This window comes from Oncorhynchus masou, chromosome 32, assembly GCF_036934945.1.
Source record: "Oncorhynchus masou masou isolate Uvic2021 chromosome 32, UVic_Omas_1.1, whole genome shotgun sequence".
Classification (NCBI taxonomy): domain Eukaryota; kingdom Metazoa; phylum Chordata; class Actinopteri; order Salmoniformes; family Salmonidae; genus Oncorhynchus; species Oncorhynchus masou.
The window spans coordinates 26,855,383-26,877,818 of record NC_088243.1 but is presented as its reverse complement, the minus strand read 5'-3'; the positions used below and the strand labels follow the sequence as shown (position 1 = coordinate 26,877,818).

Sequence of the window (22,436 nt, the reverse complement as noted above, 5' to 3'; positions counted from 1 at the left end):
TGTCTCTGTCTCCACAGAGCACTTACACAGGGCTGGTTCAGGTAGGCCGTCCGAATGAGGTGGTGGTGCGTGGCCAGTGGGCTAACCTGTCCCGGGACCTGCTCTACGCCACCAACGCTGATGAGGAGCACTACAGCAACCAGGCCCACCCCATCATGCTGAGGAACCTCACTGTCCAGGCAGCCGACCCCCCCCTCCTCTCTGGGGTACCCCATCTACTCCTCTGTCCCCCTGCTTCTAACCTCAACCCCTTGTTGGGATATGCCATCTTCACTGACTTCCCTATACCCACCCTGCCTCGTGTTTGCCTAACTTTGTCATTGGGTAAGCCCAATGTTGTGACCTGTATATGTGAGCCAATACTGGCCCGCAATTAATTTTTGGCCCCAAAAAGTTTTGTAAAATACAAGATTCAATGTATTTTGGGGATTTTAGTTTGTGAAAAAAATATAATCACTAGAAATTTGACAAAAAGTGTTTCTACAAATAAAAACAGGTGCTCATGTCTCAATGTATGAAATCATTTTTTGCTCAATTCAATCTCTTTTGGGCTTATTTGTGGTCAATTTGCAGTTTACAAGTGAATCTAGTCGCCTACCCCTGCACAAGGGTATCTTAGGAAAGTACCTGGAAGGCAGATTAAAACAAATGGTTTCATTCATGCAGGAGCGACATTAACAAAGGTGTGGTACTAGTTCAAACAACGAAATATCAGCTTTCTGGAGAAAACAACATTTACATGGGATATAATTATTCAGAATACATTTATCATTCTGGAAAAAACAATTGTATCATGTGTAAATTAAATTTAATCGTGGACAGCCAACACAGTGCCAATTTCATGATAAACTTATTTAGTAATTGTTTTCCCTCAAATACAGTTATGTAATGCTCCCAAAGACAAAATTGGACAAAAATGTTGCTTTTTTATATTATTATTCAGTGTTAAATACAAGGATGTGCCTTTCAGTTGGTCTTAATTTTGCTATAATTTTGTTTACAGTTCTTGTTAAGACTAACTAATGTTCTCTTGTACATACTGGTGTGTAATTGTATATACACTTAACGTTTTCAAAGAAACCTGATAGGCTATTGTTTACTGGAGATTGGTCAGTGCTATAGACATTCATCACAGATCTGTGGGGAGTGCATTAATTATACTCCACCTATCAGACAATCAATTTAATGTTCCTCCTTATTCTGAAATACTTTTTTCCCCCCATCAACTGAGTCAGCCTGGACACATCCTAATTTCGTAGGCTAGAGAAAAATCTTCAATGTCTCTATTTCCACCCTCATCCCTATTCTTCTGCTTTGTGAAGAGAGCTGAAAGGAAAATGTTTTAGTACAGCCAAAAATGAGACAATTGCTTCCAGATTCAAGTTCACCCATTTCAAGTTGGAGCTCAAGCATTTGGAATGCCTTTCAGGAAGACTTGGGCTTTGGCTTTGTGAAGTACGCAGAGTCTGCATCCTGTAAAACAAAGCTTAATTTTAAAGTTGTTTTTTCAACTGTTAAAAATCTATCACCGGCAAAATATAAACATTTTTACATTCTGGGGAGACGCTCTGTCACTCAAGAAGTTAAGGCATCAGAACATGGACTTGTCAACAGGATGATATGGGAATAGGTCATATCTCAGTTTAATGAAAGGTGACTGATTCTACTTTATCCATATGTCCTATGTTCTGAGGCCGATCTTGCTTCATTGTCTGTTTTAGGTGTCTAGATTTCAAATACTGTTCATTGACAGATGAAGAATGAAAACCTGCAAACTCTCTAAGTTACCTTTGCCTTTCCTCAGTCTGTATTTTGTCTTCTTTGTATAATTTTTTAAATATATTGACCAAACCTTGAGCATTCCTACACACAACTAAACCACAGTGGTTGGGCGACATTGTCCATTCAAATCCTGACAAATGTCTGGTCAGTCAGAAAATGACCTTTCTGCGTGGCCCTCAGCTGTCCAGCAGAGGCCACCAGACGTAGAAGTCAGTCACTGCCACTGGGAATCAGTCATGCCCACTGCTATACCCTGGCCAGTGTGGCCACCCCTTCTCTTTATCAGGCTGAAGCAAGGTCAGTAACAGCTGAGCCCCCTAGCTGTTAAGAGACAGCTCTAAATAGTCTGCTTTACTCAAGTATTTGACTGTTCACACGGTTAGTGTCTCCTTATTCCTGGCCTGGAAAGGCAAGGTTAACCTTAGACTGTGAAAGCAAGGCCATGCATAAACTATGCCTAGTGCAGGGATGGGCAATTCCAGTCCTCTAGGGTCTGATTGGTGTCACTTTTGCCCCATCCCCATCTAACACACCCAACTCCAATAATCACGATCTTCAATTTAGAATGCAATTAGTTTAATTGGCTGTGTTTGCTATGGATGGGAGGGAAAGTGTGACACCACTCCAGCCCAGAGAACTGGAGTTGCCCATCCATGGCCTAGTGCGTTTTACCCAACTCGTCCTTGTGTACACCCAACAGTAGACATTTTTGATGTAGCCCCAGACAAACTCACCTGATTCAACTCATTGAGGACTTGATTCGTTGACAAGATGAATCAGGTGTGCTTGTCCGGGGCTACAACAAGTGTGTACTGTTGGGGGTACTGGAGGGGACTGGAGTTGGGAAACACTGCTCTATGGAATACACTGAGCTCTAAGTTATGATGATTCTAATCGGCAAAACTGTAGCAATATATAGTATGCAGCTCAGAAAACACATTCTTCAGCAAAATCGTGATGTGACCTACAGAAAACCAATACTAACCAGGCCAGCCTTGAAGTTCTGCACCCTCTTCCTGCCCAGCATATCAGTGATGAACCAGGCCCAGGTGGGAGCATACTGCCACACATAGTAGAACAGCAGAAAGGGCTGCTGGGCAATCCACATCTCCTTGATGCCATTGGCTATACCCACCAGGATGAGACGCACACAACGACTAGTGACCATCTTGTGTTGCTGGTCCCCAGCAGTGGGAATGGCCTTAGATATGGAGGGGATAAGACAGGAAATTAATGTCAACACTCGTATAAAAATGTTCCGTTCAACGGAAGTTAAATCATACTTTAATGACAATTATTTGAAAGACCAATGGCTTTCCCATGAATGCGTTTTTGACATCTTGACAATAACAAAATGTGATGCAATTGCAACGTAAGATGTAAAATTAAGCATGAATTCAGCAATAATGTGAAAAAAATTCAATAAAGAAATTCAATGTGAATAAATATTCACAATTTGGAAGCAAAACCCACCTTTCCCACTTCTTCTGTGAAAGCATTCTGGACTATCTGTGACTGTACAGGCCCTGGACATACTGTGCTGATGAGTATCCTTGGGTATTCAGTCAGCTCTGTTCGAAGAGAATTGAAGAAGCCCTGTGGAAAAAGTAGATTGTCATCTCAAGATTTTAATCAATCTATCTAGATATTGTAAAACTACAAACGGGCAGAGGGTGGCCCATGATTGATCTCACCTGAAGAGCGTGTTTACTGGCAGAGTATCCAGTTGCCAGAGGTGCCCCAGCCAGGCCGACCACACTGCTTACAGTAACTACACTGCCCGACCCTCGCTGCGTCATGTGGGGCAACACCTGCTTGGTAAGTGACACTGTGCCCAGAAAGTTGAGCTCCATCAGCGCCTGGTACACATCCACACTGGTCTCCAGGCACAGAGAACGCTGGCTGCGGCCACCATTGTTAACCAGGATGTCAATCTAAATGGGCATAGTGCAGAGAGAGACCGGAACAAAGCAAGCCATTTATCACCAATTATCTTATTCTTCAAAGGAATTTATTGAATTCATGATACACTGGTAACAAAATCAAGACTTGGTTGTGAACAGTTCTGCCAAAGGTATAATCAAAACACAGATTCCAAGTGGAAACAAACTCATGTCTCAGAATAAGAGAACACGTCTAATAAGACAGCGCTAATATTGGACTTAGCCTTGAACTGCATTTTCATGTGCATAATTTGCCTTTGGGAGCTGGTTGGTAGTAAGCTAGTCTGATTAAATCAGGCTGTAATGCACAATGAATTGGTATGTACATCAAGAAACATTTGTATACAAAATTGTTGACAGTAAATGTTCTTTACAAACCCGAATATTGAATAAAATTACACGTGAACTTACTCTACTGGTTGTCTGTGCGGTTTGACCTTCTGCTGCACAAAATTTGAGACAAATTATCCACAGGAAAGTATTGGATAAGTGACTTTTTAGACAGCCGGTAGGTATATAGTTCAGTACAATTAAAATGGTATATTCTGAATCAGGGGAGGATGGAGAACAATCCACACCTCAGTAAAGAATATACCTACCGGCTCTCTAAAAAGTTGGGTAAACAATACTTTGCTGTGGACATTTTGTCTCAGAGACAACCAGTAGAGTAAGTTCAAATGTAATTTTATTTAACATTCTGGCTTGCAAGGAACATTTATAAAATTTTACACACAAATGTTTCAGGCTGTATATAACAATTATTTGTGTATTACAGCATGATTAATCAGACTAGTAGTGAGCATGTCTGTTGAATATAATGTATTGTCTTATAAATAAGGCCAGTCTGGTTAGACTATTAAGTAAATGCAAAGAAAAATGCGAAGAAATTATGTCCTACATCAGTGGTTCCCAAACTGAGGGGGTCAGCAGGGGGTCAAGCCACAGTGGGAACCACACATGCAGATCTTCCGTTCACCTACTCTGCATCTCACAAAGACACAGCAGTTGGAACCAAAAATCTCAAATTTGGACTCATCAGACCAAAGGACAGGTTTCCACTGGTCTAATGTCCATTGTTTGTGTTTCTTGGCCCAAGCAAGTCTCTTCTTATTATTGGTGTCCTTTAGTAGTGGTTTCTTTGCAGCAATTTGACCATAAAGGCCTGATTCACGCAGTCTCCTCTGAACAGTTGATGTTGAGATGGGTCTGTTACTTGAACTGTGTTAAGCATTTATTTAAACTGTAATTTCTGAGGCTGGTAACTCTAATGAACGTATCCTCTGCAGCAGAGGTAATTCTGTGTCTCTTCCTTTCCTGTTGGCGGTCTTCTTGAGAGCCAGTTTCATCATAGCGCTTGGTGGTTTTTGCGACTGCACTTGAAGAAACTTTCAAAGTTCTAGAGATTTTCCGGATTGACTGACCTTCATGTCTTAAAGTTATGATGGACTGTCGTTTCTCTTTGCTTATTTGAGCTGTTCTTGCCAAAATATGGACTTGGGCTATCTAATATATACCACCCCAACCTTGTCACAACACAACTGATTAGCTCAAATGCAGTAAGAAGGGTTTGAAATTAGAGTGTCTAGTTTGAGAACAGATGCCTCACAAGTCTTCAACTGGCAGCTTCATTAAATAGGACCCACAAAACACCAGTCTAAACGTCAACAGTGAAGAGGTGACTCCGGGAAGCCGGCCTTCTAAGCAGAGTTGCAAAGAAAAAGCCATATCTCAGACTGGCCAATAAAAAGAAAAGCTTAAGATAGGCAAAAGAAAACAACACAGACACTGGACAGAAGAACTCTCACTAGAAGGCCAGCATCACGGAGTCGCCTCTTCACTGTTGACCTTGACACTGGTGTTTTGCAGGTACTATTTAATGAAGCTGCCAGTTGAGGACTTGTGAGGCATCTTTTTCTCAAACTAGACACTAATGTACATGTCCTCTTGCTTAGTTGTGCACTGGGACCTACCACTCTTTCTATTCTGGTTAGAGCCAGTTCGCTCTGTTCTGTGAAGGGAGTATTTCACAGCATTGTGTGAGATCTTCAGTTTCTTGGCAATTTCTCACATGGAATAGCCTTAATTTATCAGAACAAGAATAGACTGACAAGATTCAGAATTTTTTTGTTTGTTTGTTTCTGGCCATTTTGAGCCTGTAATCGAACCCACAAATGCTGATGATACAGAAACTCAACTAGTCTAAAGAAGGCCAGTTTTATTGCTTCTTTAATCAGTACAACAGTTTTCAGCTGTGCAAACATAATTGCAAACGGGTTTTCTAATGATCAATTAGTCTTTTAAAATGATAAACTTGGATTATTGGATAAATCTGATGTTATTTTAATGGACATAAAAATTGATTTTCTTTCAAAAACAAGGACATTTCTAAGTGACCCCAAACTTTTGAACAGTAGTGTGTGTGTATACACACACACACATATACACACGCATACATAGATAGATCTATCTATCTATACACACATACTTACACAAAACAATTTCAGGGAACTCAGTCCAGCTTCAAACTGAACTCAAGGTGCAATTTCAAAATTCGGTAGTGAATTCCTCTTGTCATGTTAGTCATTGCATACCTTGCATACATACCCCCCCTCCCAGAGTGAAAACGTTTGGGAACCCCTGTCCGACATGACTAATGCCTGGTTACTTCTCCCATCTTTATTGAGTGGTTAATCAACTGGAAATGGTCAGACACTGAATTAAATTGAACTAACTTAAAATCCCAATAAAATAAAGAGCGATAAGGGAGAGTTATTACAAATTATCAAGTGTAGTGGTCTTACATTGCCAAAGTGCTGGATAGCAGTTTTCATTTTTGCCTCATGGGATGCTCTCTCCAGCAAATCAAGTGGAAGAACAAGAATATCCTTATCTTTCAAGTTGGAGCGCTCTTGGGAAAGAAAACATTTTTCATTTAACTGGTCTGCAAATGAAAGGGCTAGGTGTATAAAATCACACTTACTACTGTGACTGTGTGTGAGAGAATAATGTTTTCAATAGACGAGAGAACTATCATCCTCACCCAAACAGTGAAGTTTCACCCTATCCAACTGATCCACACGGCGGGCAGATAGAATCAAACGAGACCCACATCCAGCTAGTTGGTAAGCCAGCTCCTCCCCTATGCCACTGGAGGCTCCTGTGACCCACACCACCAGTCCTTTCAACTTGGTATCTAGAAAACAAGCAGCAGATTGTGTTACTTTTCACAGCAAATACTGAGAAACAGTACTACAACCTTGTTTGTGGAGGGTGGTGAACAGTCATATTGTGCCATACAGTTGTAGCGGTATTCACTATCACCTGGTTTCTCCAACTATAATAGAACAGGTCCTTCCACGTTGTTGTAATTTCCCCTAATGACCTTTGAGGGCAAGCAACCAATGTAATACAAAGATAAATGTTGTTTATATGACAAATTCTGTAGTCTGACCTCTCTGGATCTCCAGATGTACCATTTCATTGCTGTTTTGCAACATTGTGTGGACATTGCTATTCAAATCTGAAGGAGATCCTGAGAGGTCAAAGTCTGCTTGGTGCTTAGAATACAGAACGTGTCATCAAAACAACCTTTGTGTTACATTGGATGGATTCTTCAACATGGAACTGCACTGAAACAATGAAGATATACAAGTGAGAGCAACGTGTAACAGTCTGTATTGAAAGATTCACTCCTCGTACATTGCCACATTGTGACGACTGCCTTGAGTTATTGGTTAATACAAGTTCATTAAGGGACAGGTATGTTACCTGGCTTGCTCCCAAACAAGGTTGCCCATAGTAAGGTCAAGTCAGAGTCCGCAAATAAGAAGCACACAAACTGTACAAGCAAGCAAAGTGCAATTCCTATGAGTAACGTCACGCCCAAATCCATAGTATTCTGGCTTGTGTGAAAATGTTATGAAAATCGCAGTACAAGAATAACAGGTATTTGCTCTCCAGCGTTAGAATAAAACGCTGTAATAAAAACGTAAATAACCCGGAAGCGACTATTAATAGAAACGAAAACACTTCCGGTTACAGTTTACTCAATTAGAAGATATTAAAGACAGTTTTATAATTTAGAAATACATGTCAGGATAAATAGACAGTGTTCATGCTGATATTTGGCGCTTTAATAGAGACAGAGAGTGATAAAGGATAATGTGACAAAGACATGTATTAGTGAGAAAAATAAGATTGGCCACAGCTATTTCCATACGAAATGTATTTTTGTTTCTGTTAATTCTGTATTTGCCTTTACAATGTTTAATCCATGTATGGGTTTTTGTTTTGATATGACATGCATATAAACCACTGCTAGAGGATATCAACCACTGACTGCCTCACAGGAATGATGTAATGCTTTCAAGTACGCAACCTGCAACATCCGGGTCTTTTTCGATTCCTGTTGTAAGCTGTCTGTCAAGTGAAGAGGCTGGGGCTTTCGGCTTGACGCTATTTGGCCTCAACAGCTCCGGCCTAAAGGTTTAAAGGAGGTACATTTGAAATATACTTTACGTCGCCAAATGAGAAAGTAATGTATCCCTGGTTTACTTAGAACAGGGAGTTCCGCACTTTCACAAATTAATGTACAGAGGGGTAGAGGTGCTAGATAACGTTACCCACAAACTATCAATCTTGTTGGTGTTTCTGTCGCAGCTTCTGCTTGTCATTACACTTTCAAAACAGCTCTTTCTGATTTTGGTAAGTCACATTTGTTTGTGCCTGTAAGAAACTGTCTACTAAGTTAGTCCGTTAACATTTGCGATTAGCTATACTCACTAGCATTGGGGGTAGCGCGATGAGTCCGTGAGGGAGTGAAGGCCTGTCAATGCTAACGTTTATGTGAACGCTTGAGGTTCTTGGGGCCGAGGCCCACAACGACGCAATGTTTTATTTTAATTGTCATTGCCGCCGGAGGATTTAAAGTTAGCTAGTTAGCCAACTAAAAAACGCTCTTCAAAACATTGTTGGTAATTTCGTGAAAGTTTTTCTTGTTCTAGAAATGTAACTAGCCCTGGCTCGGTCATTGACTTAGTAAGCCGATGACTAGTTAACTAGTGTTAGCGTGTTATTGTGACGTAGCTAATACCAGTTTACTAGCAGACTTAGCTAGCGAACGTTAATTAACGTTACCTAACAAATATTGCCAGCTAGCTATGTTGGTTGCAAGTTAACTATTTAACATCTTGCTAAACCAGTTAGGTAGCCAACATCATTAAAACACCAAGATAGCTAGCTAACGTTAGCTAGCTACACTGTTTATTGTAATGTTTTTAGTACACGTTAGCTACCTAACCACACAAGAACACTTAACTAGTAGTGGACGTTGGCTTGGGACCTAACTAGGAATCTAGCTAGCTGGATGGTTAGCTAGGTTTTTGCAGTACTGACTGTTTTGTAATGAACTCATGCAATCAATGGCCAACACCTATAACATAGCTCGTTTACCAGATAACGTTAGATCTTCATTGATCGCTATAGACGTTCATAGCTAGTGTAGTGAGACAAATATTTAGCTTACATTAGTCACCTATTTTTGCAGACTGGGCGCATAGACTAGAGGTAACATAGTAAACGTAAATCCGGGACAGCCAAATTAGTATGATACCTACAGTAAGTTACAAGTCAAAAGTTGACACATCTACTCATTCCAGGGTTTTTCTTTATTTTACTATTTTCTACATTGTGGAGTAATAGTGAAGACCTCAAAACTATGACATGACACATATGGAATGATGTAGTAACCCCAAGAAATTGTTTAACAAATCTAAATATATTTTAAACCATCTCAATTCGGTGATTGGAGGCCAGGTCCTCTGATGCATCACTGTCCTTCTTGGTCAAATAGCCCTTACACAGACTGGAGGTGTGTTGGTTCATTGTCCTGTTGAAAACAAATGATAGTCCCATGAAGCGCATATCATTGGAGAATTCTGTGGTAGCCAAGCTGGTTAAGTGTGCCTTGAATTCTAAAGAAATCATTGACAGTGTCACCAGCCAAGCACCACCTCCATGCTTCACGGTGGGAACCACACATGCAGAGGTCATCCGTTAACCTACTCTGTGTCTCAAAGACACGGCGGTTGGATCCACAAATCTCAAATTTGGCCTAATCAGACCAAAGAACAGATTTCCACCGGTTTAATGTCCATTCCTCGTGTTTCTTGGACCAAGCAAGTCTCAGTCGATGTTGAGATGTTACTTGAACTACGAGAAGCATTTATTTGGGATGCAATTTCTGAGGCTGGTAACTAATGATTTTATCCCCTGCAGCGGAGGTAAGTCCGGGTCTTCCTTTTCTGTGGTGGTCCTCATGTGAGCCAGTTTCATCATAGCGCTAAATGGTTTCTGTGACTTTACTTGAACTTTCAAAGTTCTTAGAAGTTTTCTGGGTTGACTGACCTACATGTCTTAAAGACAGGATGGACTGTCTTTCCTTTTTGCTTATTTGAGTGTTTTATTTTATTTTTTTAAAAGTTTACCAAGGCAAGTCGGTTAAGAACAAATTTTTATTTCCAATGACGGCCTACACTGGCCAAACCAGGACGATGCTGGGTCACTTGTATGCCGCCCTATGGGACCCCCAATCACAGCCGGTTGTGATACAGCCTGGATTCGAACCATGGTGTCTGTAGTGACACCTCTAGCACTGAGATGCTGTGTCTTAGACCGCTAAGCCACTTCATGTCTTAAAGTTATGATTGACTGTCATTTCTCTTTGCTTATTTGAGCTGTGTTTGCCATAATATGGACTTGGTCTTATACCAAATAAAGCTCTCTTCTGTATACCACCCCTACCATGTCACAACACACTGATTGGCTCAAACACATTAAGAAGGAAATTCCACAAATTAACTTTTAACAAGGCACACCTGTTAATTGAAATTCCTTATGAAGCTGGTTGAGAGAATGCCAAGTGTGCAAAGCTGTCAAGGCAAAGGGTGGTTACTTTTTAAGAATCTTAAATATAAACATTTTTGGATTTAATATAGTTTGTTTTCACTATTCTACAATGTAGAAAATAATTAATAAATAAAAACCCTGGAATGAGTTGTCCAAACTTTTGACTGGTACTGTATATAAACAAAAGTTAGTAAGTTTTAGCCACATCCGTTGCTGATGGGTGTGTAAACTCGAGCACACAGCCATGCAATCTCCATAGACAAACATTGGCAGTAGAATGGGCTAACTGAAGTGCTTTCAACGTAATCCCGTCATAGAATTCCAGCTTTCCAACAAGTCAGTAAAATTTCTGCCCTGCTAGAGCTTCCCAGGTCAATTGTAAGTGCTGTTATTGTGAAGTGGAAACGTCTAGGAGCAACAACTGCTCAGCCGCGAAGTGGTAGGCCACACAAGCTCACAGAATGGCATCATCGAGTGCTGAAGTGCGTATCGTGTTTAAATCGTCTGTCCTCGGTTGCACTACCACGTTACAAACTGCCTCTGGAAGCAACGTTAGCACAATAACTGTTTGTCAGGAGCTTTATGAAATGGCTTTCCGTGGTAGAGCAGCCGCGCACAAGCCTGAGATCACCATGCACAATGCCAAACTTTGGCTGGAAGGGTGTAAAGTTCGCTGCCATTGGACTTTGGAACAGTGGGAACATGTTCTCTGGAGTGATGAATCACGCTTCACCATCTGGCAGTCCGACAGAAAAATCTGGTTTTGGCTGTTATAGCATGTAAAGGGGAACCAACTCTATTAATGCACATGATTTTGGAATTAAATGTTCGGCGAGCAGGTGTCCACATACTTTTGGTAGTGTATGGTTACATGCAAAATACTTACCCCTAACCTTAACCCTTTTAGCTAACCCTTCCCCTAACCTTAACCCCTAGAGCACATATGTCAGAGTCAAGGCCCGCGGGCCACATCCGGCCCGCGAGAAGGTTTTTTACGGCCCCTGGGATGATCTTGATTTATTATTAGAACCGGCCGGCAGCCCGCAGATCTTTTACACGCACCAATACTACATTTCCCACAATGCAACGGTGACGCACCGAGCAGTAGGCTGCTTCATTTCAATATTTATTGGCACAGCAGTCGTCAGCATCACAGTAAAATCAACTTTCAGATACCCATCAAAAATGGAAAAACGGAATGTGGACACTGAGAACCGGGGGTTTCAAACAAGGTGGGAGTCGGAGTATATGTTCACGGAGGTAGCTGGAAAACCTGTGTGTCTTCTGTGTGGAGAAAGTGTGGCGGTACTGAAAGAGTATAATCTGAGACGACATTATGAAACGAAACACGCGGACAAAAACAAGAATATGGACATGGAACAAAGGCTACAAAAGGCAGAGGAATTAAAACGAGGCCTCAAATCTCGACAGGCTCTGTTCAAAAAAGCCAAATCACAAGGCCAGGCTGCTGTCAAGGCCAGTTTTATTTTGGCAGAAGAGATCGCTAAATCAGCCCGGCCATTTACGGAGGGGGATTTCATCAATTCTGAGGATTTCCTCAGCTCAGAGCCTTACCCCGAACATTGATGAACTTGTGGAAAAGATGGGACACCACCAAGTATCACCCTCAACCTCAAACAAGTGAACATTACTGTGCAATCACATATTTAGAGTTTTTACTCAGTTCAAGTTTAAAAGTTAAAGTTTAATATTTGTTTTCACTGCATGTTACTTCTCCTTAAACAAAGTGTTGTTTTTGATTAATAGATTTTTGCACTTTATTTTATTGTATTTCAATCCAATTATATTTTAAAAATATTTCAGTTGAGTGGATGATAGAAAATTGCTATTATTGTTTTTTTCTTTGAAGTAAATTTAGCCCACTTTTGCTAAAATAGAAAATATAGGCTACTGATGGTGCCTTGAATACCGGTTTCTTTCATTTAATGTTCATGTTATGGGGATTTTTATATAAAGGAAATTTGTCTTTTGTGTCTGTTGAAAATTAAAGATTACTGACAGAGCCATAAGAAAATATTGCTTTATTTATCTGATCATATTGGAATATATTTGTTAGGTTTTCAGTAGGTTCAATTAGGTTCACTAGACTATATGCGTCATTTAAAAATTTTTCAATGAACATTCGAACAGTCCGGCCCTCGGCTTGTAGCTAAATTTTTTATTTGGCCCTCCGTCCATTTGACTTTGACACCCCTGCCCTAGAGCTAGCAAGCATCAGCCACCTAGCAAATGTTAGCCATAACAAATTGGAACTTGTAACATAATGTACGTTTTGCAAATTCGTAACATTGTACGTTTTGCAAAATCTTAATGTTGAATGAATTGCAATTTGTAACATTGTACGAATTTCAAGTCGAAGATATCATATGAAATGGAGTGTCTAGGATTTACCTGCAGAATAATACGAAATACTCTGAGACCGTGTTGCAATGCATGAGATCAGCCCTAAAGTGCTAGTTAATAATTTTGCAATAAAATAATTGCAGATATGTCATCTGCTTCTAAATAATCCCCATCTTAACATTTATCTGGCTAATATTTAGGTGTTTATTTATTAAAGTTGTAGCTAGCTGAGCTTAGCAGAATAACAAATGTCAATATTATAAACACGCAACTGACCTAAATTGAATAGAATAATTGTTTCATTCTTGTTTTAAGGGGGATACAATGGGGGCGTTTTTGGACAAGCCAAAGATGGAGAAGCACAATGCTCATGGTGAGGGGAACCGTCTGACCTATGGCCTGAGCAGCATGCAGGGCTGGAGGGTGGAGATGGAGGATGCCCACACGGCTGTCATTGGCCTGCCTCATGGGCTCGACCCTTGGGCCTTCTTTGCGGTTTATGATGGGCATGCTGGCTCCCAGGTAGCTAAATACTGCTGCGGGCACCTTCTGGAGCACATCACCAGCAACCCAGACTTCCAGAGTGCTCTGGAGCCGGAACCCAATGTAGAGAGTGTGAAGACCGGCATCCGCACAGGTTTCCTGCAGATTGACGAGCACATGCGGTCCATCTCTGAGAAGAAGCACGGTGTGGACCGCAGCGGCTCCACCGCGGTGGGGGTCATGATTTCCCCAGGTCACATCTACTTCATCAACTGTGGAGACTCCCGGGGTCTTCTTAGCCGTGGAGGAGCTGTGCACTTTTTCACACAGGACCACAAGCCCAGCAACCCACTGGAGAAGGAGAGGATCCAGAACGCAGGTGGCTCTGTCATGATCCAGCGAGTGAATGGCTCTCTGGCAGTGTCCCGGGCACTGGGAGACTTTGACTACAAGTGTGTGCATGGCAAGGGCCCCACGGAGCAGCTGGTTTCACCAGAGCCTGAGGTGTATGCCATTGAAAGGTCTGAGGTGGAAGATGAGTTCATCGTCCTAGCCTGCGACGGCATCTGGGATGTCATGGCCAATGAGGAACTTTGTAACTTTGTCAGGTCCAGGCTTGAGGTGACCGATGACCTTGAAAGAGTCTGCAATGAAATTGTTGACACTTGCTTGTACAAGGTGAGATTTGTCAATTTATTGTTCACAGAATCGAAACAATTTATTGTTCACAGAAACAATTAAGCATTTGCATGCACTTGAATGTTACCACTCGCATGTAGAGTTCATTTTTCAAAATTTTACAACATTTTGTCACACGAATAGGCATCATGATTAGCACATGGTAAACGTTTTACTTTAAGTCTGTCTGTATTGCACTCGCTCTATGAACAGGGGAGTCGGGACAATATGAGTGTTGTGCTGATCTGCCTCCCAGGGGCTCCAAAGGTGACTGCAGAAGCTGTGAAAAGGGAAGCGGAGCTGGATAAGTACCTGGAAAGCAGAGTAGAAGGTGCAGCATCTTAATATGCATATAGAAACCTAGATAATACAAGAACCTTGTCATGAATGTAATGCGATTTGAAGCTTGGATCACAAATTGTGTATTTCATAGATTGTTTTCCACTTAGAGAATGTGTGGTTCTGCTAATTTCCACAGAGATCATAAAGAAGCAGGGAAACGAAGGGGTTCCAGACTTGGTCCACGTGATGCGGACGTTAGCATCGGAGAGCATCCCTAACCTCCCTCCTGGGGGAGAGCTGGCCAGCAAGTGAGTGAGCTCTTTTGACTGTACCTCAGCCAACTGAATGTTTTTGATGTCAATGAAGTCTTAGCAAAATAGAGTAGCATGCTTTGCACGGTAAGGTTTCTTTAGGGGGAGGAATCTATTTCTGATCTCAGGTGCACAGGCACTCAATACTTTTCACCTAAGTGGTTTTGATAGCTTGGACTTGCTTGAAAGTTTGGGCTTTTAGTTGGGCTAATTGAATTTTGCCCTTCAATTCCAGCCTTCTGTTTTCCCCTCTTATGCTCAGCATTTAGCTCACCTGTATAAACTGTTTTGTTTTCGTTGGACTTGAATACAATGATTTTTGTTATTGCTTGCCTAGCTAAACCTGCATGGTTGGTAACTTTTTTGTGTTTTAGACGAAGCGTTATTGAAGCAGTGTACAACAAACTCAACCCATACCGAGGTGATGACGCAGTAAGTATCACCCGACAATTGCTATCCTCTCACGAAAGCTTTTTAATTTGAATGTGCATGTACGTGTGCAAGTACGTACGTATGTACGTACGTTTGTTTGTCGGTGTGTTTGTGCACATCTGATTGTATGTCGAGGGGAAAAATACCATTTTCATCAGCTCAATTTGGAACGTTCAACATATTTAACCATTTTTAGAATCTGTTTTTAAAGATGAATCAAGGAGGGGCAATATGTATTTAAAAAAAATATGTATATATACACACAATTATTCAGACATGATGGATAATAGGATGACATATAGCATGACAATGACATAGCACAGGATAATCCTCATGTTTGCATTGAACTGCTCTTTTCCTATCATTGCCTTATGGATAGCTGCAGTTGATGTCGGAAGTTTACATACACTTAGGTTGGAGTCATTAACTCGTTTTTCAACCACTCCAAACATTTCTTGTTAACAAACTATAGTTTTGGCAAGTCGGTTAGGACCTCTACTTTGTGCATGACACATCATTTTCCCAGAAATTGTTTACAGACAGATTATGTAACTTATAATTCACTGTATCACAATTCTAGTGGGTCAGAAGTTTACCTACACCAAGTTGACTGTGCCTTTAAACAGCTTGGAAAATTTCAGAAAATTATGTCATGGCTTTAGAAGCTTCCGATAGGCTAATTGACATCATTTGAGTCAATTGGAGGTGTACCTGTGGATGTATTTCAAGGCCTACCTTCAAACTCTGTGCCTCTTTTCTTGACATCAAGGGGAAATCAGCCAAGACCTCAGAAAAAGAATTGTAGACCTCCACAAGTCTGGTTCTTCCTTGGGAGCAATTTCCAAACGCCTGAAGTTAACATTTTCATCTGTACAAACAATTGTACATAAGTATAAACACCATGGGACCACGGAGACGCGTTTTGTCTCCTAGAGATGAACGTACTTTGGTGCGAAAAGTGCAAATCAATCCCAGAACAACAGCAAAGACCCTTGTGAAGATGCTGGAGGAAACAGGTACAAAAGGCAGCTCAGCAAGGAAGAAGCCACTGCTCCAAAACCTCCATAAAAAAAGCCAGACGACAGTTTGCAACTGCACATTGGGACAAAGATGTCCTCTGGTCTGATGAAACAAAAATTTAACTGTTTGGCATAATGACCATCATTATGTTTGGAGGAAAAAGGGGGAGGCTTGCAAGCCGAAGAGCACCATCCCAACCATGAAGCACGGGGGTGGCAGCATCATGTTGTGGGGGTGGTTGGCTGCAGGAGGGACTGATGCACTTCACAAAATAGATGGCATCATGAGGGACGAAAATTATTTGGATATATTGAAGCAGCATTTCAAGACATCAGTCAGGAAGTTAAAGCTTGGTCGCAAATGGGACTTCCAAATGGACAATGACCCCAAGCATACTTCCAATGTTGTGCAAAATGGCGTAAGGACCACAATGTCAAGGTATTGGAGTGGCCATCACAAAGCCCTGACCTCAATCCTATAGAACATTTGTGGGCAGAACTGAAAAAGCATGTGTGAGTAAGGATGCCGACAAACCTGACTCAGTTACACCAGCTCCTTCCTGAGGAATAGGCCAAAATGCACCTAAATTATTGTGAGAAGCTTGTGGAAGGCTACCCGAACTGTTTGACCCAAGTTATACAATTTAAAGGCAATGCTACCAAATACTAATTGCGTGCATTTAAACGTCTGACCCACTGAGAATGTGATGAAAGAAATAATTTTCTCTATTCTAACATTTCACATTCTTAAAATAAGGTGATGATCCTAACTGACCTAAGACAGGGAATTTTTACTTGGATTAAATGTCAGGAATTGTGAAACTGAGTTGAAATATATTTGGCTAAGATGTGAACTTCCAACTTCAACTGTATATAATCCTTGTTTGTAATCCACTTTCCATTTGACCTGTAATCCATTTAGCTCGTTACCATAACATCCCAGAATGCATTTAGTTCTTCCCACAGTTAACAGCTGTTTCATGCGTATTGTTTAGTTCACTCCTGAATTGACACTGTAGCCTTTGATGTAAAGATACCAAAATGCTTTATACTGTATTGAGCAGATGAGATTGAATGAACACAGCCAATGTTCTTCTCGACAATAGGTTCTGTACTGTAACTCAAACTTTTTTTATGGAACTTAGCCAGTGTACATATCTAGCAGAGGTCAGCCATGCCCATGAAACAGTTTACTAAATTGTATTTTCAATTAAGATTATGTTAAGACTAGGCCTAACCTAGGTCTATGAAACTAAACCAGCACTTGCAATCACATTTGTCGTGCTTGATTAACTAGGTGAATTAGTATTTAGCTAGCCTCCAGATTGATTTAGGGTTTCTAATACTGGTTGGGTACTGTCATGATCAAATAAGCTTTTTGCTTGAAAAGGAAATGGTTATTTTGTGGAGCTGTTTATACAGGGGTCGCATGAGCGTTCAGAGATCTGCACTTTCAAAACATAGACCATCAAAAAAACTGTCTTATCAAACCATTTCTCCTGCATTCTATATTGAAAGGCAACCGTTTTTGTTGCTATAGATTGGGTGATAAGTGGCGTGCAACTAGTTTTTCATCACACAAAATAAAGTAATGCAAAACATTAGTCCGAAAATGGCTTTGTTTTCATCAGATGACAACAGAAGTGCAACAATATTTGGCTAGCAGACAAACAAACGTTTAACTTAGACACAATGAAAAAGCAAGGTATTTTTTTGCAAAGACAATGCATGGCTATTAGATTTCTTATGTTTACCATAGAAAGCTAGCCAGCTACATTTCCTAATGTTTTGCCAAAACGACCAGCTAAAAGTAACCATTATTCCCCACTGCCATCAAGTCGGCTTGCTGTCTGCTGATCAAATGCTGTTCTTGAATGCGGGAATTTGATTGGTCTTGAAGGCCAGAGGAAAGATTTCTCTTCCGAGTGGAGATGTGCAACTGAAGCACAAAATTTGTCTGACGCCGAGCAGAAATTGGATCTCCTTTTACAAAACGCAGCAATGTTTTTCTTATCGTTTTCTTTCAGTGTGAAAAATGCAGAATTCATATCTTAACATTTTCATGACTACTCACTCCTACAACTTGTTGTTAGTGAAATGTTCTATTCAAACTAACCATAAAATTCTATAAGAAATTTAGGCAAAAGGGAAGACTTCAAGAAATTGCTGTTTATACCAGGGATCTCAATCTCAATTCTCAGAAAGCTTTGCTCATGTCTAAATTATTTACTGGATGCCTGTCCAAGTTCGTAACTAGTTTAGGACAAAATTATCCTCTTGGGTGCAAAGATCAGCACATCTCCAGGAGTTGAAATCGAGACCCCTTGGATGTTGATCCAGTATCTGATGGGTTTTTCCTTCCTTCAAGGACTCAGCATCAACAGACGACATGTGGTAACACAACTCCTACCACTAACACAGCACAGAGTTTACAAACCTCTACCCTCAAGAATCACAGCAGCTTGTCTCCCCACCACTCTGAGCGTTCCATTTGTAAGAAGGGAATATGATGGGAGGAGGAGGAGATGCGCACACACACCCCTACACCCCAGATAGAGCAGCACCAGTCAGCTCTGGAGTTCAGGATCCCCTTCATTTTGTCTCACCTTTATTTTCAATCCCACCCTTAACCTGTTGGGACTCTGTAGTTATGTTTTAGGTTTTCTTTTCTTTTTTTTAATCAGTTAAAACAACTATTTTGGGCTGTAATTTCCTTGTTTGTATATTTCTGTTTTGGTGAAGTGCAATTGTCCTGTACAAAGCCTGTATTTAATACAGCTTGAGTTAAAGTTAAAAGAAAAAAAAGAACCTTTATACACTATCAGCCCTTTTCCTGCTCTTCTGGAGTTCCAACAAATGTCTATTCAGTGAATATTACTGTTTGTCCTCCAGGTGATATTATCCTCTTGCTCTTTTTCTTTTTTTTTTGTCTTTGCTCTTTAAGAAACGGGTAAATTGTATAGGTTCACAGCACAGTAAGCTCTCTAAACCATAAATTCTAATATCTACATTTCTTTTGTTTGTATAAAAAAAATCTACGTAGTGTAGTAACTATGGTACTACAGTCTTTCATTGTGTGTTCTGTCTTTTGGGGGCAATTCTTGTTCATCACCTGTAAACAACGCAACAAAGCAGTTCCTAGATGCAAATGAAGATGAGCTCACCTGACATCTTTTAACACTTGTGGTGTGTGTGTGCCTGCCTGTGGGTAGTGGCAAGTGTTTCTAGGTGCTTGTGTGCGTGCACATGTTTGTATAGAGGTAGATCTGTAGCTGTTAGCTAATGTTTGCTATGGTGGTGCAGATTATGGCAAATGTTCCTCCATTACTCCTACATACCTATTGTGCACCTGTCTTGTATATCAGTACGATACTACCCTTCACTTCAGAGCACACTTTATATGACACTGGATGGATTAAGTTGACTTTTTGCTATTTTTAACTTATGACATCTGCCACAACCATTTTGTAATTCTACTGACATGCAGTGATTTATGCTAATCTGACTAGTTTACATGTTCATGTCATTCATGTAAGAATTTTTTTTTAAATAAATGTAATATGTCACAGATGCACATATTTCATCTTTATGATGGCCTGGCATGCCAAGTGAAGATTTCTGAGATTCAGTGCATTTTATTTGTTAAAAGCCTGCGTTTGGTACTGAGAGAAGTTCAAATCACAACATCTATATGATAATCTGATTTTACAAGTGTATAAGTGCCGATTTAGTTAAACCCTAATTACCACCATCAGTCTGAGTGAACCTTCAATCTTCCCTTAACAATTTTGAGGTGGTATTTTTTTTAATTGTTGCGATATTCAACTATACAACCAAGAACAAATCCACTGAATGCAATGAGCTGTCCTAGAGTACCTTATATTTACTCTGAGTGGTTTGGGGGGCTCTGTGTAGAGTCCTCAGCCACTGCACCAGGAGCCTGTGCACAATATGGTATGCTTCTAAAATGTGTATGATTTTGCTGTAAATCTTTCCCTTAAAAAAAATCAAATGAATAGTTAGACTAAATCTGTATTTTACATGCAGATGTATTTCTTGGTGAGATGTTTTTTATTTTGAACTGCATTGCTGCAAGTCTTTTCTGACCTATTGTCAAGGAATAAATAATGTCACTTGAGTTAAATGCTTGGTTAGCAAGATACTCTTGTTTTTGAATGTTGAATCAATTAGAATTGAGCGCTGTAGGTAAATGTGTCCTAATCCGCTTGTGTTCTGTCCTGTTTGTCTAAATCAGGTTTTCCCAAACTTGGTCCCCAATGCACGTTTAGTTTCCCCCCTAGAACTACACAGCTGATTTCAAATAATTAAAGCTTGATGACAAGTTTAAAAAAAAAAAAATTTTTTATCGGCAGCAGAGTGCTAGGGCAAAAAAACAAAATGTGGACCCAGGACCAAGTTTGGGAAACACTGGTCTAACACAGGGTAACGTACTGAATTTATAATTTCTCTTTAACCAACTGACAATCTAATGATGTAACTTCTGGCAACAAACTACCACGTTGACTCCTGAATTTGACCCCAAGAAACAGTTTAGAGATGGCTTGATATGCCACCCTTGTTGTATTTTATCCGTACCTGCAGTTTTTCAGAAATTATAAACAATACGGAGTAAATCCCAGATTAACTTTTCAAAAAAAAAAAGGTTCTGAGCTTGCCATATGGACAATTGATACAGCTGTAATGTCAATTATACTTACAATTTTGTTAAAGGGTAAACAAGTCTAACAATGCCTTCATAATTTTAATCAATGAATCTGATGAAGTGATTATGTAGTCATTGTTGAGATGCAATATACCCATTTGGTTCAACTGTCACAGCTACCAAGTCACTTTTCCAAATTGAGAAAAAAATGTGGTTAAATTGGTAAATGTCTTTTTACTGTGATTTTGTGTGAAGGGAACCACGTTTTAGGAGTGCAAAGAGGCGTGAACAACCGTAATACAAGCCCTAGCTTTTTTTAACGTCTGTATAGTTGTTTAGGGTCTTAGCTTAAGGAGTGCAAACATTCAGTTACGCTGTTGTCCTTTTTATAAGCTAAAGTATTTTCTACAGAAATACTACAGTATGTATATTGTTTTACATTTACGAAATTATGTAACCAAGGAAAATCTGTCTTAACCTGTTTTGCAGGTTTATTCTTTTACTGTCAGGTTTTTTTTAACAAGACTGGAAATAAATACTTTTTTATTTCCGAAATGCATTAACTAAATCTTTAGGCTAGCCAGACATTTTTCTGTTATCTGTACAACTTAACACTGATTTTGTGCTGCCCTGCTGTTGTTTAAGGAGTCAGCTTTAAGGTCAGCATTCTGTTGTCAACACACCAGTTTTAATGTGGGCTACTCGCGCACTGTCGGACTTGCGCAGTGACTAAGGTTTTAGGTTCATGGAAGGCGTCATCTGTCATTCTTATTTAAGCCTCATAAGGAATATATTTATATTGGAGTAAGAGATTTTAATGCTTGCGCCCATATTGTACATAATATTGATGTACCTCAGTTGTGGTGATACTGTGTGACCCTTTGGCAGTGGTGGGTTGTGTCCCCTTTAACAGGGGGCCTGAACCCAATGTTGCTGACCTTTTCAGCTCACTAATAAGCTCACCGATTTGCCTTACCCAATCTAACTCAACCCCCTAAAGTACTTGTTCATTGGGACACTTCAAGGAGTAATTTCAAATTGTGTTTCCAAGTTAGGGTACTTCTCTACAAAGTGGCATACTATGTTGGTAGTCACATGGTACACCTTTTCATTTCTGGTTTATATTAAAAACAAATGTTACTTATTGAATCTTTTGAAATATTATTTGAATTGTTCAGTCCTGCAGATGTCCAACTTTCAGCAAATGCAAGTGTTAAACAATTGGGTAACCTTGTAAGCATTTGAAATGTACGTACATGTTTGCTATATTTATGAATGCATTCAAGAATAGCTTTAGTGCTGTAGATAAGTATTGTCTATGTTGATTCAACTGCTTCTCAGAGGCCTCTGTGATTGACTACAAAGTTCAAAACTGTATATTTTGTATTATGTTCTAGCTCGGATAAAAGAATGTTAAAGCTTTGTTCCCTGAACTTTGTGCTATGTGAGTCGATTGAACAAATTGCATTCCTTGCTTGTGAATTTATGCGTTCTCGTATTTCCCTGATCATCTTCTCAGTTTTTTTGTTGCCTTTGTGAATTTTGAAATAAAATTTCTAGTTTGCAGAATGTA

The 22,436-nt window shown here is 40.1% G+C and overlaps 2 protein-coding genes and 1 pseudogene across 7 annotated transcripts; 2 read left to right on the top strand and 1 right to left on the bottom strand.

Moving 5' to 3' along the window:
- The window catches only part of LOC135525811 (pecanex-like protein 4), a 9,638-nt pseudogene extending 9,132 nt beyond the window's left edge, over positions 1-506 (top strand).
- On the bottom strand, positions 417-8,613 carry dhrs7 (dehydrogenase/reductase (SDR family) member 7). 4 transcript variants are annotated; one of them, XM_064953694.1, is made up of 7 exons: positions 8,508-8,613; positions 6,766-6,918; positions 6,527-6,633; positions 3,477-3,716; positions 3,256-3,378; positions 2,768-2,983; positions 417-1,473 (listed from the first exon to the last, which is right to left on the bottom strand). In XM_064953694.1, exons 3-7 carry the CDS (start codon positions 6,554-6,556, stop codon positions 1,426-1,428), a joined length of 657 nt encoding a protein of 218 aa, XP_064809766.1. In that variant the 5' UTR covers positions 6,557-6,633; positions 6,766-6,918; positions 8,508-8,613; the 3' UTR covers positions 417-1,425. The 4 variants fall into 4 exon arrangements, with proteins under 4 accessions (XP_064809766.1, XP_064809764.1, XP_064809765.1 ...); XM_064953692.1 differs by lacking the exon at positions 8,508-8,613 and adding an exon at positions 7,494-7,728; XM_064953693.1 differs by lacking the exon at positions 8,508-8,613 and adding an exon at positions 7,177-7,465.
- Positions 8,121-22,436, top strand: LOC135525808 (protein phosphatase 1A-like). 3 transcript variants are annotated; one of them, XM_064953691.1, is made up of 6 exons: positions 8,121-8,221; positions 13,311-14,156; positions 14,370-14,487; positions 14,635-14,746; positions 15,124-15,181; positions 18,569-22,436. In XM_064953691.1, the coding sequence occupies exons 2-6, from the start codon at positions 13,320-13,322 to the stop codon at positions 18,596-18,598; spliced, it is 1,155 nt and encodes a 384-aa protein (XP_064809763.1). In that variant the 5' UTR covers positions 8,121-8,221; positions 13,311-13,319; the 3' UTR covers positions 18,599-22,436. The 3 variants fall into 3 exon arrangements, with proteins under 3 accessions (XP_064809763.1, XP_064809762.1, XP_064809761.1); XM_064953689.1 differs by having other exon boundaries at positions 8,129-8,429; XM_064953690.1 differs by lacking the exons at positions 15,124-15,181; positions 18,569-22,436 and having other exon boundaries at positions 8,127-8,429; positions 14,635-14,750.

Coding starts and splice junctions, on each gene's coding strand:
- LOC135525808 (XM_064953689.1), top strand. CDS start 8,313: ATGTACAGAGGGGTAGAGGTGCTAGATAACGTTACCCACAAACTATCA. Junction 8,430..13,310: donor AACAGCTCTTTCTGATTTTG/GTAAGTCACATT, acceptor TCTTGTTTTAAG/GGGGATACAATGGGGGCGTT. Junction 14,157..14,369: donor TTGACACTTGCTTGTACAAG/GTGAGATTTGTC, acceptor CTCTATGAACAG/GGGAGTCGGGACAATATGAG.
- dhrs7 (XM_064953692.1), bottom strand. CDS start 7,617: ATGGATTTGGGCGTGACGTTACTCATAGGAATTGCACTTTGCTTGCTT. Junction 3,717..6,526: donor CTATCCAGCACTTTGGCAAT/GTAAGACCACTA, acceptor ATGCCCATTTAG/ATTGACATCCTGGTTAACAA. Junction 2,984..3,255: donor TCACAGAAGAAGTGGGAAAG/GTGGGTTTTGCT, acceptor TCCATATCTAAG/GCCATTCCCACTGCTGGGGA.